The following is a 14,448-nucleotide window of genomic DNA, read 5'->3' as shown; positions in this document are numbered from 1 at the left end:
AACTCGCTACGCACCAGTCTTTGCAGATATGTGCAACTCATCGAATGCAATAGGTTGAACATGCATTACATCGTCATTTCTGATTCGATAACCTTATAAAGCAATAAATTGTCTTCCAGGTCAAATGATCGGTTGTCGTAGAAATAGGTACACGGCACGTATCATTTGAAACAAACAAAATATTAAAAAAAAAATAATAATAGATTATTAACTGTATACAATTGTTAGAAAAAGTCATGAAATCAAATGTGCAAAAGGGATAAGATGATAAGCGCATTTTCGACGCAAAAGTTCTTAAACGGTCATTTGATCGGTTATAGTATGTTTAGTGTTAAAAAACACTTTTTTACTTATAAAACTGGCCTTCCCACTTTGCGTTCCAATTTTAGCTATGTCCACCACACTAACATATTTTTTTTTATTTTATAGGACTCTCGATGTTATGATGTGGCATCCCAATCTCGATGTCAGTTTGATTCGAGCTCTCTTTCAAGGATTGGGGGATAATCCAATCGCCCTACCTATTCTTTGGAACTATGCAAAGAGTCATTGGCTAATCATCCTAAACAGGTATCCTCTCTACTTCACAATCGTTTTTTTTCTAAATTTGGTTTACTTCATAATAACAAGTTCTAATAACGGTGATAAAAAAAAAATTATTGCCTCATTCTAGTTTTAAGTTACAAATCATGACTGAAATTCTATCAGCTCGCTTTTCTGTCTAAGTAAGAATTATTTCTTTCGGTGGTTTATTAGGAAAGACGACAATGCTCAAGACATTTTCTTTTATATTGGGTAATGATATGTTATAAATCTTTTATCCTTTTTGAAACTTTACTAAATTTGTAAAAAAAAAAAAATTAGTTTAAAGCTTCGCGGTTTTTTAAAAAAATAAAGCGTTGTTATTGGGTTTAAAAAATAAAGTGTTAAGTCAATGATTTTAAAAAATAAAGCATCAAATTTAGTACAAAGATTAAATAATGCATGATTTTATTTTATTGTATGAATTTAAATAAAAAAAAATGTTCTCTCCCGTGCACCCCCGAAATGTTCTCCCCCGAACTTTTTTATGTCTTTGACTGATTTTTTCTTTTTTTGGTAATTTTGAAATTTCTACATAAAATACATATACCGATTTTTAAAACCATCTATTGAGTGGATAAGTATTTTTTTCGTGTTTGCTTCTTCTATCTCAGTTTCCCATCCCACCAGTAAATTTTTTGCACGCAAGACGAAGAGTCGTGAAAAATAAAAGTTAACACTTTTTTTTGTTACTACCTATTATTTTTTAATCATTTTTGTAATTCTTTTTGTGGGACATTTATTTAAATAATGTGTAATAAAGGAACAGTTCGGAAATGTTAGTCAACATTGTTTGCAGTACGGCAGGGCTCGAAGAAAGTCAGAAATTTTACCCGTCCCCGAGGACGGCTTGTCCAACAATGTACCCGTCCTCCTTTGAAACTAACCCGTAGCTTCTAAATAAATACAAATATAATTTTCTCTTATTTATTACAAACATTTATATAAATTGCACAATGAATTAGNAAGTGCATCAGTCTCATTAAAAGTATGACTATTTTTTATTGTTGATTTACATTTCTGTGTTCATTGTTGATTTTTTGTAATAATAAATGTTTATAATTTTGTATAACCACAAGTATTATTTTAATAAATAGGACACAAGAAAATGTGCTACTTTTCCCCCCTTCTTAGCACCCCCAATTTAGGGCGATATTTCTTAGGAGTTTTGGGAATACAGTAGAAATGTAGCAGCAGGGGGTCTACCGAAAATAGTAAAACTTTGAAAGTGGTCCACGAGAAAAAAAAGTTTGGGAACCTCTGCGCTAGACTCTTGTAAGATAACAAAAATTGAAAATGTATCACGAATATTAATGGAAAAATGGCAGTCCGCGCGGACGTCGGATTCGAGATATTTGTTGTCCGCAGGGAATTTTTGACCGCCGAGGACGGGCGGACGGGTGTTTTTTCGAGCCGTGCAGTACGGATATAATAAACTCCCGGCTATAGTGAACCGAAATTTCGATCCCTCGAAGGTTCACTATACCGGGGTGACTGTGTTTTGAAATGTTTCATATGAAGAATGAAATAAATATATAAAATTTCTTGAAATTGATTATTTTAATTGAAAGCTCGATGAGAAATTCTTAATGAAAATTTTATAAGTACCTCTTCCCATTTTATTCACATACTGTTTTGCTACTTTTTCTCGGCATTTTACACAAATAATTTTATGCATGCAACCAGATTATTAAATAAATTGATTCTCGGAACTATTTTTAAGTTCTATCTATTCTAAAGAGAAGAACCTAAATTAAAAATCTTCCTCAGGTTAGAAGCCAGCAACAGCCCTACTGTTGGAATATCGGTATTTTGTGATAACTTCAAAACATTGAGTTATTTAGGCGAAGTAAGTAAAATAATTTTATTCCTTTTTTCATTTAATGCTACAACAGTATTCAAGGAAAACCAGCCATTCTCTTAGGAGAATATTTCTATTTACAAAAGTACTTCCAGTAATGCTCTGATACATTAAAATAAGACGACGCAATTATTAAACATACACACAGGGCCCGACTTAGCCTAATTAGGGCCCGGGGCAAAAACTTCGTTGGGGCCCCCCTTTGCTTCACTACTTTAGTAGTGAAGAACTTTATGGAGGTATTTAAATTTTTCGTTATAGAGAGATAACAAGAAAATTGACAAGAAGCTAAAATAGCTATTAAAGCCCCCCCCCCTCCACTGGTCAGAAAAGATATCGTTCTGTCAATTTTATTGATTTTCTGACAATTCTATGTCTACCATGCTGAATGCAGCTTTCTGATTGCTAACTTTGTCATCTAGCTGTGAAAAATTCTTATCCTTGTTGATATTAGGGCGGAATTCAGCTAAATTTACACAATTACGATGGCTCAATTAAGCCAATCAGAATGCCTGTATTTTTGTATACGGTACGGTAACATAGTTTATTCATCATGGAATTTACGTTACATGAACAATTTTTATTTGACGCACTTAAAAATTCTATTGATATAAATATCTACAGAACACAAAACAGTAAACAGTGAATAAAAACATCATAATCTAATATATATATATATATATATGTTACGGCCAAAGCCCGAATTCGGCCACTTCGCGAATTGGCCGGCCAAATCGCGAAATGGCTAAGAACGCTGTAAATTAGTTGGCCAATGTCCGATCTTTTCTTGATTTCGAGAATTGGCCGGCCAGATCGCGAAGTGGCATGGGAGGATCAGTCAAAGTTGGAAGAAAAAATTATTGGCAGGTATTACTGGCTCCGTATAACCATAACTTCATTCTTTAAAAATTACAAGCTGCGGGGGGATGTGGCCATTTGAGACAAAGTAAAAAATTAAATTTTTTAAATTTTAATTCAAAAACTTGTCTATTTTTTATATTTTTAAATTAGAAGATTTATATTTTTAAATTAAAAAAGAAAACAAAAGGGGTAATATTAGAAAATTAACTTTTTAATAAAACAAATATTAAATAATTGTGGTCCCACCTTACCACCCGGTACGTGAAAAAACATATCAGTACATTTTTTCCCTGCAAAGTAAAAGTTATTAGAAATACAAAAGATATTAAAAAAGTTGTAGCAGCAGACAAAAATGTCGCCACGTGGCACATTCCCGCCGGAATTGCAGATGCGCCGCCAACTGAGCATTCTTGAGTGAGCACATCGCGTTTTGGCTGGAATATTGTGGCCACTTCGCGAAATGGCCGCCAAAGTAGAAGATTCACTGATCGTTTCGATTACATCGCATTTTGGCCGAGAGGTATGGCCAAAGTGCGAAATGGCCGGACTTCCGGCTTTGGCCGTAACATATATATATATATGATAACGTCTAATAATTTAGCCAGATGCTCTAATGAATGCTTGTGTTTCAGTTTGTTGGATTTTTGAAGCGAATTCCTATGATTAATGACTTTGTAATGAGTGGATGTATGGAAGAGATACAGAGTGCCATCAACTGGTCTGAGAAATATGAGGAAACTTTAAAAGATTGGGTGAACACAATGCAGTCTCTTGTGATATGAAGCTCAACTTTTGATCCAAATTTCAGAGGCATTATTTAATTATATTTCTGTTATCAACTTATTTTAAATAATTTTGTCCGGATAACATCAGGGAAAGTTAAATTTTTTTAAGAATAATAAAATTCATTTCTCAATTTTTAGAACGTTAGAGAACATTCTTACTAGATTTTGTTTGACCGTATTGATTAAACTGCGCTGATCCGATTCTCGTTTTCAAAATTTATTGTTCGAATAAATGTTTTATTTTGAAGAAAAAATTACAATTTAAAACCAGTAGCTTTGGAATGAATTTTTTTAGTTTATAAATTAAGTTTATTTTCAAATTTTTTTTATTCCATTCAAAGTAGTTTATTTACGACCAAAGGACTTTTTCGGCTGTGATAATTCAAAGAGCGCTCCAAAAACACCAGGTCAGAGTACACGCCATTTTTTTTTAACGATCTGTGAAGAAAAAAAATTTATGCTTCCTATACTCATTCCAAATGTCTGTCATTAAAGAAGTTCAATGTTTTTTTTAACTCAAGTGATTAGATGACGTCAGCAGACGTTACCAAAAAAAATTATTTCTTTTTGTTTTCTTCATATTTTTTTCTTTCTATTTCCAAGTTATTTCAAGTGTTTGTTTCATGTATAAAAAATAGTTTAATGAATGTGTTTATAAAATGAAACACCTTTAAGCTACAGAATTGTATTTTTAACGCGACAATTTGACATTTAACGTATCAAAGTCATTGATGTCTATGAACAAACTTTCTGTCATGTGTATATAATATTAATGTTTTGGAATCAAACTAATAAACATTTTTGAAAAAATTAATTATAAATAACACTAATTTATTGATTGTTTTTTAATTAATATCAAATGCGTTTATGTTTATTACGCACTTAGCTTTGGGGGTGGGTGAGGGGGTGCCCCCTTTTATTTTCACTGTCAGCTCCTACATGAATCAGGCTAGAATCGAATTAATGTTATACTTCATGCATTGCATTTATGTTGGAGCTTTTCAGTGAATAGCTGTTTAACGAAACAAAAGCGTTATTCCCGTTCAGTAAAACAGCTAGGTACGTTTTTCATTTGCGCCACACTAAAGCTGCACAATGGGCTATTGGCGACGGTCTGGGACACATCCTTGAGGATGATCCTAAGACGTGCCATCGTAATTTTGATCCTCTGCAGAGAGGATGGTTCCTTTGCTATGGTAGCCCAACGACCTGCGCGCGAACTCCAGCACTTTACGGCAGAGAACCGATACCGCGCACCCGCGGTCCCTACGCAGACTGATCAAAGTGGTCACCCACCCGCTTACTGAGAGCAGTCAGTGATACTTCGGTGTTCTACTGGGAACCGTGTCTTTACGATCTGTCCACTGCGGGACAAAATTTTCAACAGAGATTTTGATTTAAAAATAGGATTAGATTTCATAATTTCTTGATGTGTTGCTTCGCACAATTCTGTTTGCGAGCAAGTTTTCAATTTCAAGTTTTATAATAAAGATATAGTTTTCAAATAATCTTTTTCAATAATTGTAATTTTTTTTCTAATGGGTTTTGGAACACTTTTGCTTTGTTATAGCCTTGGCTTTGTATAGCCTTGACCAAGGTTATAGCAAAACATTCATTGAAAAGCTCCAAAATGTCGTCTGAACAAGAGCACACACACACACCAATATTTAACCTCACTCCTATTCTCCCAAAGGGGCATTTATCGGTTAAGGTTGAAGACAAGAAAGGTAGAAAGAAGAGGAAAAAAAATAGATAATAGCACCAAAAAAAAAAGAAGAAGAAAACAAATGCAAATTTAAAAAAAAAAAGATAAAAAAACGAAGATTGGAAAGAAAAGATTTTTCTATTAGGCTATGAGGATATATTTTCCAGACTATGAGGAATTCTACCTTTGGTTGTTTAAAGTGGTAAGTGGAGATTCTATTGCATAGTGCCACACTGTTTCTCTCCACTGGCACAAGCGTTGTCAGTAGATAGGCAGAAGCGTTTTAGATACGCTTTAAAGAGAGGGGGCATGCTCTCTAAAAAAAAAGAGAATTAACTGCCTATTCCATTCTAAAGGTTTGAATGAGATTTCTCTGATTAATATTCTCGATTTGTGATGATGCCAGGCCTTTTTAATTTGTAGTTTGAATGTTGATGTTGAACCCTTATTAATTGCCTCTTTAGCTAAGTTATCTGTTTTGCTCGTTTCCATCGTTGTTGTAATTATGAGCTTTAATCCATGAGATTTGGGCGTTATTAGTATTAATAAGTAGATTCCTGAATGATCTGGTGAGTGGGTATTAAAATTTTTATGAGCTATTATTATTGTTGAAAGGCTGGCTCACCAGATTGTAGTTTGGCTTGTGATTTGTTGTTTTATGGCCTGACTGAATACCGTATTGTAGAAATTAAGTTTCAATTGTGTGCTTCGATGTGATTATGCATTCAGATTTGTTTATTTATTTTTTTTGGAAAACCTTTCTCCTCCAAGGAGGAAACGTACAATTTATTAAAAAACTGCTTTTTCCCAAGGAACTAAGCCTGTCCTTCATTACCTTTTAAAAATGTTCTTTACTTGATTGATATTGGTTTTGAAAGGATATTTATTTATATTTTGTGCTATAATTTAAAAAAAAAAAGATACTTTCAAATTATATTTTAGGAAACTGCTGAAAGCCGAAATAATCAAGATTTTTTTTCTTTCAAAGCTATAATAATTGCTTTATTGTTTTAGTTATTTATTTATTTTTAAACTACTACTAGAAGTAAAATTCTATAAGAACACGCTCTGTGAATGTATATAAAATATTATATGTAATTGTCTCGTATAAACAAAAATCATATAAAATGTACTCTCGCAACTACGATATCCGATACAACAATAACTCCAACTATTACATTAATGTTTCGTGGTCCCGATGAACTTGCATATGAATTAATGTTATTTACCTCTCAATATTGCAATATTCTCTGAAGCAATAAACTCCTGTAAAACGATTTTTCTCTTCAAATTTCGACCTCCATTTTCTCCATTTATTATTGGTTTTCAAATAATGCAAAAAAATCTTATTTTATCATATTTTGCCAATTTTTTCCTGGTCATTTCTGACAAGAGAAGTCTCACTGCTGATTATGTACTTATTTCATTTCTTTTCACTACAGTGAATGGCTTTTGTATTCAGATCTCAATACCCTATCCTCCATGTACATAGACCACCCCAAGAGCATCCATTCTTCGAATTGTCTCCCTTATCTTTTAAGGCAGCGTTTCTCAACCTTTCAGTATTAGGCGGCACAGTTTTCAATCATAATGCTCATCTCTCCCCCCGCTCTTACAATACGTACTACAATAATGTATATTGGTATTTTTGCTTCTGTTTATAAAATATTTTTAACTAACTGCCAAAACAAAAGTAAAAGCGAGTCAACGTTGGGAAAAAATCACGTCTTGCATTTTGCCAAGGTTGCTTTGAACAGATGAAGCCAATGAAAGCGAGGAAAATTTAAATATTATGTTTGAAAGGAAAGACAAACAGGAAGGTAACGTTAAAATAATATTAAAGTAGAAAAATTCGTTAATGAAAGTTAACCTAGAAGGGGTGAGCTAAATTTAGAAACAGAGAATACATTTTTTTGAATAATAAAAGAAATAAAACAGAAGCATGACTGAACAATGAAAAAAAAAGTAATGTTTGTGGAAAGGAATCCGCACCACCGATGGCGTCTCGAACATACGCAGAGCATATGTTTTCTGATAGGAAGAAGGAAAATGTTCGATAACGCAAGTTTAAATTCCAGCTAGTCTCATTCAAGTTGATCCTTCTATCACTATCGAATGTATCGTGAATGTGTATGGTATAGTTAATTGCTATTAATTATTGTTTCTAGTTAATTGCAATTCACCGTATTAAATATTCACGGCAGCAGATTTATGTAGACTCATGGATAAATTTTTAAGCAGAAGTAAGTGAGAATTAGACGATGGTCAAACATCAACAAGTACACAGACGAGCGTGGTTCCAAAAATAAAATAACGAAAATATTTTCAAGAATACTTAAATTTTGGGTTTACCAGTTCTGAAGTAAATGAAGAAGAAAGGCCCCTGTGTATCATTTGCTCAAAAATGTTGGCCGAAGACAGCATGAAACCTAATAAACTTAAACGACATTTGGAAAAGCTTCATAGTGAGTACGTCAACAAACCGGGAGAACTCTTCGAATTAAAATTAAAATCATATAAAAAGCAAAAATCATTTTCTACAGAAGCTATGTCTGTGCATAAAAAAAAACTTTAATTGCATCTTACAAAGTTTTATATAGAATAGCCAGACGTAAAATACTCCACACTATTGGTGCAGAAGAACTTATTTTGCCAGCAGCAATTGAGATAGTGGAAACTACGTTAGATGATAATTTTTCAAAACAATTGCAGTTCATACCTCTTTCAAATGATACTATTGCTCGTCGAATTGGTGATATAACTGAAAATGTACAGTGTTTTTTCTAAGTTGCGTGACAAATTATTTTCAATACAGCTCGATGAAGCAACCGATAGTCATAAAGTTTATTTGCCTATGTTTGATTTCGTGATATGTCAGTAGTAGAATAACTACTTTTCTGCAAACCAATAGAAATCAAAACAATAGCACTCTCATTATTTGCTATTTTAAATAATTTTATATACGAGGCAAATATAGAATGAAAAAATTGCATTGGAATATGCACCGATGGTGTTCGTTCAATGTCAGGAAGATTCCAAAGTATACAAGCACTTGTAAAACAAAAATCGCCTCAGTGCGTCTGGACGCATTGCATGAACTACAGAGAAGCTTTGGCTTCGAAAGAAATGAGTCCTGATCTGAATATTGCGTTAACTACGGTTGTAACCGTAGTAAATTATATGGAAATGAGACCCCTGAAATCGAGAATCTTTTCCCACATGGGTTCAGTACATTCAGCGTTACTATTTTATTACGAGGCAAGATGGTTATCACGTGGGAAATTTTTGAAACGTGTTTATGAATTAAGGAAAGAAATTGCCAGTTTCTTAGAAGAAGAAAACAGATCGGAAGCCGAGAATTTTCGCGATGATTTATTTGTAATGAAATTGAGCTACTTGGCAGACGCATTCAAGAAATTAAATAACTAGAATCTTCTACTCCAAGGAGTAAATACACATATGTTGGATTCGAGTAATAAAGTTAATGCCTTTTGTAGAAAATTGGATTGTGGAGCAGAAATTTAAAGCAAAAAAGCCTAATAATGTTTGCAAATGTGGATGATTGTAGTAAAACTTACAAGGCTAAAGAAGAACATTTCAAATTTGTTTTTGTAACCTTTGAAAATCATTTAGCCATGCTGGCAAATAATTAAAAATAACTATTATTTTCTTGCTCACGACAAACTGATAGCAAGTTAAGAGTGGGTTAGGGATGTATTTCATAAGACTCCCGAAGGACTCTCAATTGATGAAGAAGAATTCATAAACTTCACGACAAGTGGTGAAACCAAAAGATAATTTGTTTTTGTGATAGATTCTGGTATTTTCTTAAATTGGGTATTTTTATACTAGTTATGGGTTAGGCTAGTTAACTCCAATATGGTTAGTGTTAACTCTTACCTACTAGTTATGGTTAGTGAACTCTTTCGAAAGAATTAACTCAGTAACTCTTGATTTATTTTAATGCGTTAACTGAAAAGAATCGCTAGTGACGTCACGCAAGAACTATCAATGTAAATTATATATATATATATATAAAAAAAATTTTTGCCAGTCCAAGTGCCTTTTCTAAAGATGATTTGAGTAAGTGATTTTAATACATGGGCCACCTTATGGGCAAAAGCTACAATTGTGAAATTGTACAATAAATTAAAGGAAATTTTATTTTACAATTAAAAGTATATGAGATATGTATTAGAGATAGGTGTTAGATTTTGCAAGAAAGACAACTTCAGCCACACAGATTTAATCAGAAAATTCGAAAAATCCTCAAAGCTTAGCCATGGCATAAGTTTTTTTTCATAAGTTTTTTTTACTTCACTAAGTTGTTAAATCAGTCGAAATGTATTATGTTTTCTATGCGTATGTGTGCTTTCTTTTCAATCAGTTAATCAATTTTTTTAAATAATATTTTCGCCACCCCTCTAGTGTGTTCGCGCCGCCCTAGGGGGCGCTCCCCACAGGTTGAGAATCTCTGTCTTCAGAAGTCACAGATGTCATATTCCTATCTGATTCCATATTTAACCATAATTACCACTCTGCAAAATAAATTTTTGTATAATATATAAATAGATTTATAGTTAATGCATGTACAACATTGAAATTTTAAAAAAATCTTATTGTGTCCCCAAAGTATGTAGGCCTTCGATATAATAATATATCCCTCTACAAGAATATATTTTTTCAGTCTCCAAAATATTGTTGTAGCGAGATTTTACTGTGTATTTATTTTGACCTTTATATTCTTAGAAAATGCAGAAGAGTTAAATAAAAGTAATTCTGTGCATTGAAACTTCACCGTCAATACCTTTTTTAATATTCATCCGACATGTACTAATAGTTGACTCAGAAGAAAATTTAACAAATATTTATCTACAATAAATCTATTCAAGATTTTTTTAATTTTGATTTATTTTTTTAAAGAAACAAAAGCCATTTCGCATCTTGCATTGCAAATGGTAACTAGTCGCATTTGAAAAATAGCTCTATTTTAAAACAAGATGATTACCATTCCTTTCAAATGAAAAGAAACTCCCTTCTTAGTATTTATACCATCGCAAATCTAAGCACATTTTAAATTGATACAAAAGCTCAAGTAATTTTCAAGGATAAAGGCCTATCTCAGAGTAAACAACTTCTTATTTTTTTAAAAAAACATTCAGCTGAAGAAAAAAAATACACGTTTCTGGTTTTCAGACGAAATAAAATAACTTTTAAAATAATTTCATTGAATGCGTTCAATAATTAATCATCTTCAATTTCAAAAGACTTACGAAAAGCGAAATGAAAAACTGAAAAAAGTAAGATTTCTTAAAAGTCATTCAGAAATAGAGAAGAGTTCTTTTGGCAACGTTCTCTTTCTATGTAAAGATTAAATTGAACGCATTTCCAAAATATAAAACTTTCAAGCGTTTATTTTTCTCGCTTGAATTGATTGTCAAAATAAAATGTCGAAAACGTATTTTTTTTTTCGAATTCTCCATTAAAGTGGAGATTTAAGTTTCAGATACTGAAAATAAAACTTTAAAATGTACAAGTGAAAACAAATTACGAGATGATAACTTAGAATTACGCAACGAGAGAAGTTCTCTTTTAATAATTTGTTTGCATTCTGATATTTTGAAGTATCTCTTTCAGCAACAGAAACTTCATGATAAACTCTAGGTTTATATAACAGGGGTTTCCAACTTATATGAGGCCCCGGGCCACAATTAACAACACAAATCAAATGGGGGGGGGGCACAACTTTATCAAAATTTTATGAAGGACTTTTTATGTTTGAAGGAACATTAAATACTACTGTCAGAATTTTAATAAGTTGTACAAAACAAAAGTATTGAATTGCTAATTAAAATAAAAAGTAGATTTTTAAAAATATTTAATTGTTATTAATAATATTTTTAAAAATATTAAATAAATCATAAAAATTCGGGCTACACTAACTTTAATGTGCACCTATNCAAAAGATATCTAATTGTAAAAATATAAAACTTTAAAAAGGTTGGTATTAAAACTTACATAGTAGCGCACAAAATATTCAATGAGAAAATTGAGATTTGTCTACTGCAACCACCAAAGAATAGATATTTACATTTATAATTTACAAATGTGTGTGTAAATATTTTCTTCCAAAATGAGTGAGTGGTTTCAAAAAGTTAAATCGAATAATTTCTTCGAGAAAATTTCTGATATGCACATGCTGAATTATATTCGCAAAATACAAAAAAATGAAATAAAGTAGAGCTACATACACGATTATTTTTGTATTTGAATAAATATTTTCCTGGGTGCAAAACACCGTTTTTGCACCGTTGGTTTGCTAAATTTCACAGAAACGAAGAAATTAGGTTTTTATTAGCGAGAAAAGTATTTTAAACCCATACTGATTTTTTACGAAAATTGTCCGCAAAAAAATGACAACTAATATATTTTAGTTCGTGGGCCACAAAAAAAAGGCTTCGCGGGCCAGATGCGGCCCCCGGGCCGCCAGTTGGAAACCCCTGTTATATAATATAAATTTGACGATAGGATAAATTAGACGATAAATTATATAAATATAGAACCTTTATTATATCAATCATTATATTAGTATATTATAATAATTAGACCAAATCATTCGACGCAATAAATCGGGAATCCAAATATATAGGGAGGCCATTTATGGGCAAGTAAGCAGTTATTTGTAAATTATCAACACTGTCACAATTTAGAAATTGTCACAAATTGTTAAAATGTCAACACTTAATAGCAACAAAACCTGCTCATGAAGTCCTTTATCTGTGAATTATTCAAAAGTCTAGGTGGTCGTAACAATTTTTTACTCCACCTCAATGAAAAAATCTTGAGCAGGTTATCTGGCTAACAAATTCACTGAAAAGTTTTTGTGGTTTCCCTAGCCACATTTGATAACTTGTCAGTACGTTATGAACCAAATGGGCATGAAAACGAATCTGGTATAAAAACGAGAAAAAAAAGTTAAGCAAAGTGCTTAAGATATGTGGAACCTATATTTTCTTGAAAACGCTAACCTGAGCTTCGGTGGTTGAGGGGACAGAGTGCTCCAATGGGGTGACCCAGACTCGAGTCCCAGAGATGGCTGGTCGATTTGAGTTGTCTCTCGCACCGACATAAAATTATCCTCATTGGTAGACGGATGATTGGCTGGAGTCATTTTATCGTCAGCGTAATTGGGAGAGTGTTTCGCTGTTTTCCACCCTTTGTAACATACAGGTTTGTAGAACTTTATTATGTTTATTATGTTTTGTATTAGTTCCTTGTATTTATTCATGAAATAAAAAAAATATGTTGATTTTTTGCATTTTTTTTTCTTCAAAAAAATTAGTAAGGGAAGTAGTTAAGAAGTCCTTTGCGATGGCTAGTTCCACCCAATACTTGATCCAAGAGTTCCCTTGTCTTCTGGGCAAATAAACTAAATTACTGACAGATGAATGAAAAGGAAATCAGAACTCTATTCTGTTAAACCAAGTTTTCTTTTCATTCAAGTCAATATTAGCCTAAATTGGAAAACTAAAATTATTTTTATTTTATTTTATTTGCTAAATAAGAGTTTAATTTATTCGCGTTTTACTTTAAAATGAGTTTGAACGTTTTTCTATTCGATATCTTATCCCCTCCAACAAAATAATTTGATGAATCCAAAATATACTTTTCTATGAAATGCGCTTTCAATAAAAAAAACTTGGAATCAAATATTCGTTTAATGACTTTTTCCTGGAGGATTCATTTAAATTTCAGTCGTTTTATTAAATCAAAATAGTCAAACTACTAATTAAAACTGCATTATTTAGTTCATTCCATTTAAATTGTTTTACACAAGCTTGAACTTATTAAAAAAATACTAGTTAGAAGAATACATTTTCAAATTATTTTTCTCTGAATTCAGTCATCCCCAGAGAGAATATTTAATTGAAGTTACGTTTTTAATAAACTCAGGAATTTGTTTTTCATGCGAATAAGAAGATTCGATCTACTTTTTTTTAATCAAAAAAGGAAATTAAGCTGAATTTAATTTATTTAATAACTATATCTTTCCAAATGAAATCATAATTAAATAAGAAAGAGTCTCATAAAATGTTTTTGTTTATTAAAAAGGCTCATTTTTAATTAAAAACGGCCCTTGGCAATAACACTATTATAAGTGATTGGTTAGCGACGACTTATTTCAGATCTAACATTCCATTCCATTTCCCGGATGTTAAAAGCTTTTTTAAAATGTTTTTTCTTTTGATGCAAATAGTATTTTCTTGTCCGCCAAATTTTTCCTTTTTCCCCCCTATATACACCCAAACTAGACTTGAATATGAAAATTGCTTTTTTACATTTAAAATGGCTTTGAATAGAATGCAGAGAGAAAGTGTTTCCTTTGAAAGGGTTCCCTATTATGTTGGGTGAAATGCATTTTGTGTCACTTTAATTTATATATGCGTGAAATTTTTCTGCTCAAGAACTTTTGAAGTAATTTGCATTTTCATAAAATAGTCAAATAGTCAGCCTTTACTACCCGTGAAAAATTTATATAAACAATATAAACAATAAGTTTCATTTATTGCGCTTAAGCTGCAAGTAAACAGAACTCATTAGAGAAGTTCAAAATGAAGAATAAAACAAAGAAAAATTATAGACATATGAAGAAA

At 31.9% G+C, this 14,448-nt stretch overlaps 1 protein-coding gene across 2 annotated transcripts in view; it reads left to right on the top strand.

Annotated features, from left to right (window-relative positions):
• LOC107439767 (uncharacterized) overlaps nucleotides 1–4,903 on the top strand; it is a 159,263-nt gene extending 154,360 nt beyond the window's left edge. For both annotated transcript variants that reach the window (XM_043051795.2, XM_043051794.2), the window contains 3 exons: nucleotides 430–570; nucleotides 2,353–2,431; nucleotides 3,937–4,903. In XM_043051795.2, the coding sequence (XP_042907729.1) occupies nucleotides 430–570; nucleotides 2,353–2,431; nucleotides 3,937–4,086 (370 nt within the window). In that variant the 3' untranslated portion in view covers nucleotides 4,087–4,903. The remainder of the gene's footprint in view (nucleotides 1–429; nucleotides 571–2,352; nucleotides 2,432–3,936) is intronic.
• Nucleotides 4,904–14,448: the final 9,545 nt, after the last annotated feature.

This window comes from Parasteatoda tepidariorum, chromosome 3, assembly GCF_043381705.1.
Source record: "Parasteatoda tepidariorum isolate YZ-2023 chromosome 3, CAS_Ptep_4.0, whole genome shotgun sequence".
Lineage (NCBI taxonomy): Eukaryota > Metazoa > Arthropoda > Arachnida > Araneae > Theridiidae > Parasteatoda > Parasteatoda tepidariorum.
The sequence above is the reverse complement of the archived record's forward strand: the minus strand, read 5'-3'. Positions and strand labels throughout refer to the sequence as shown.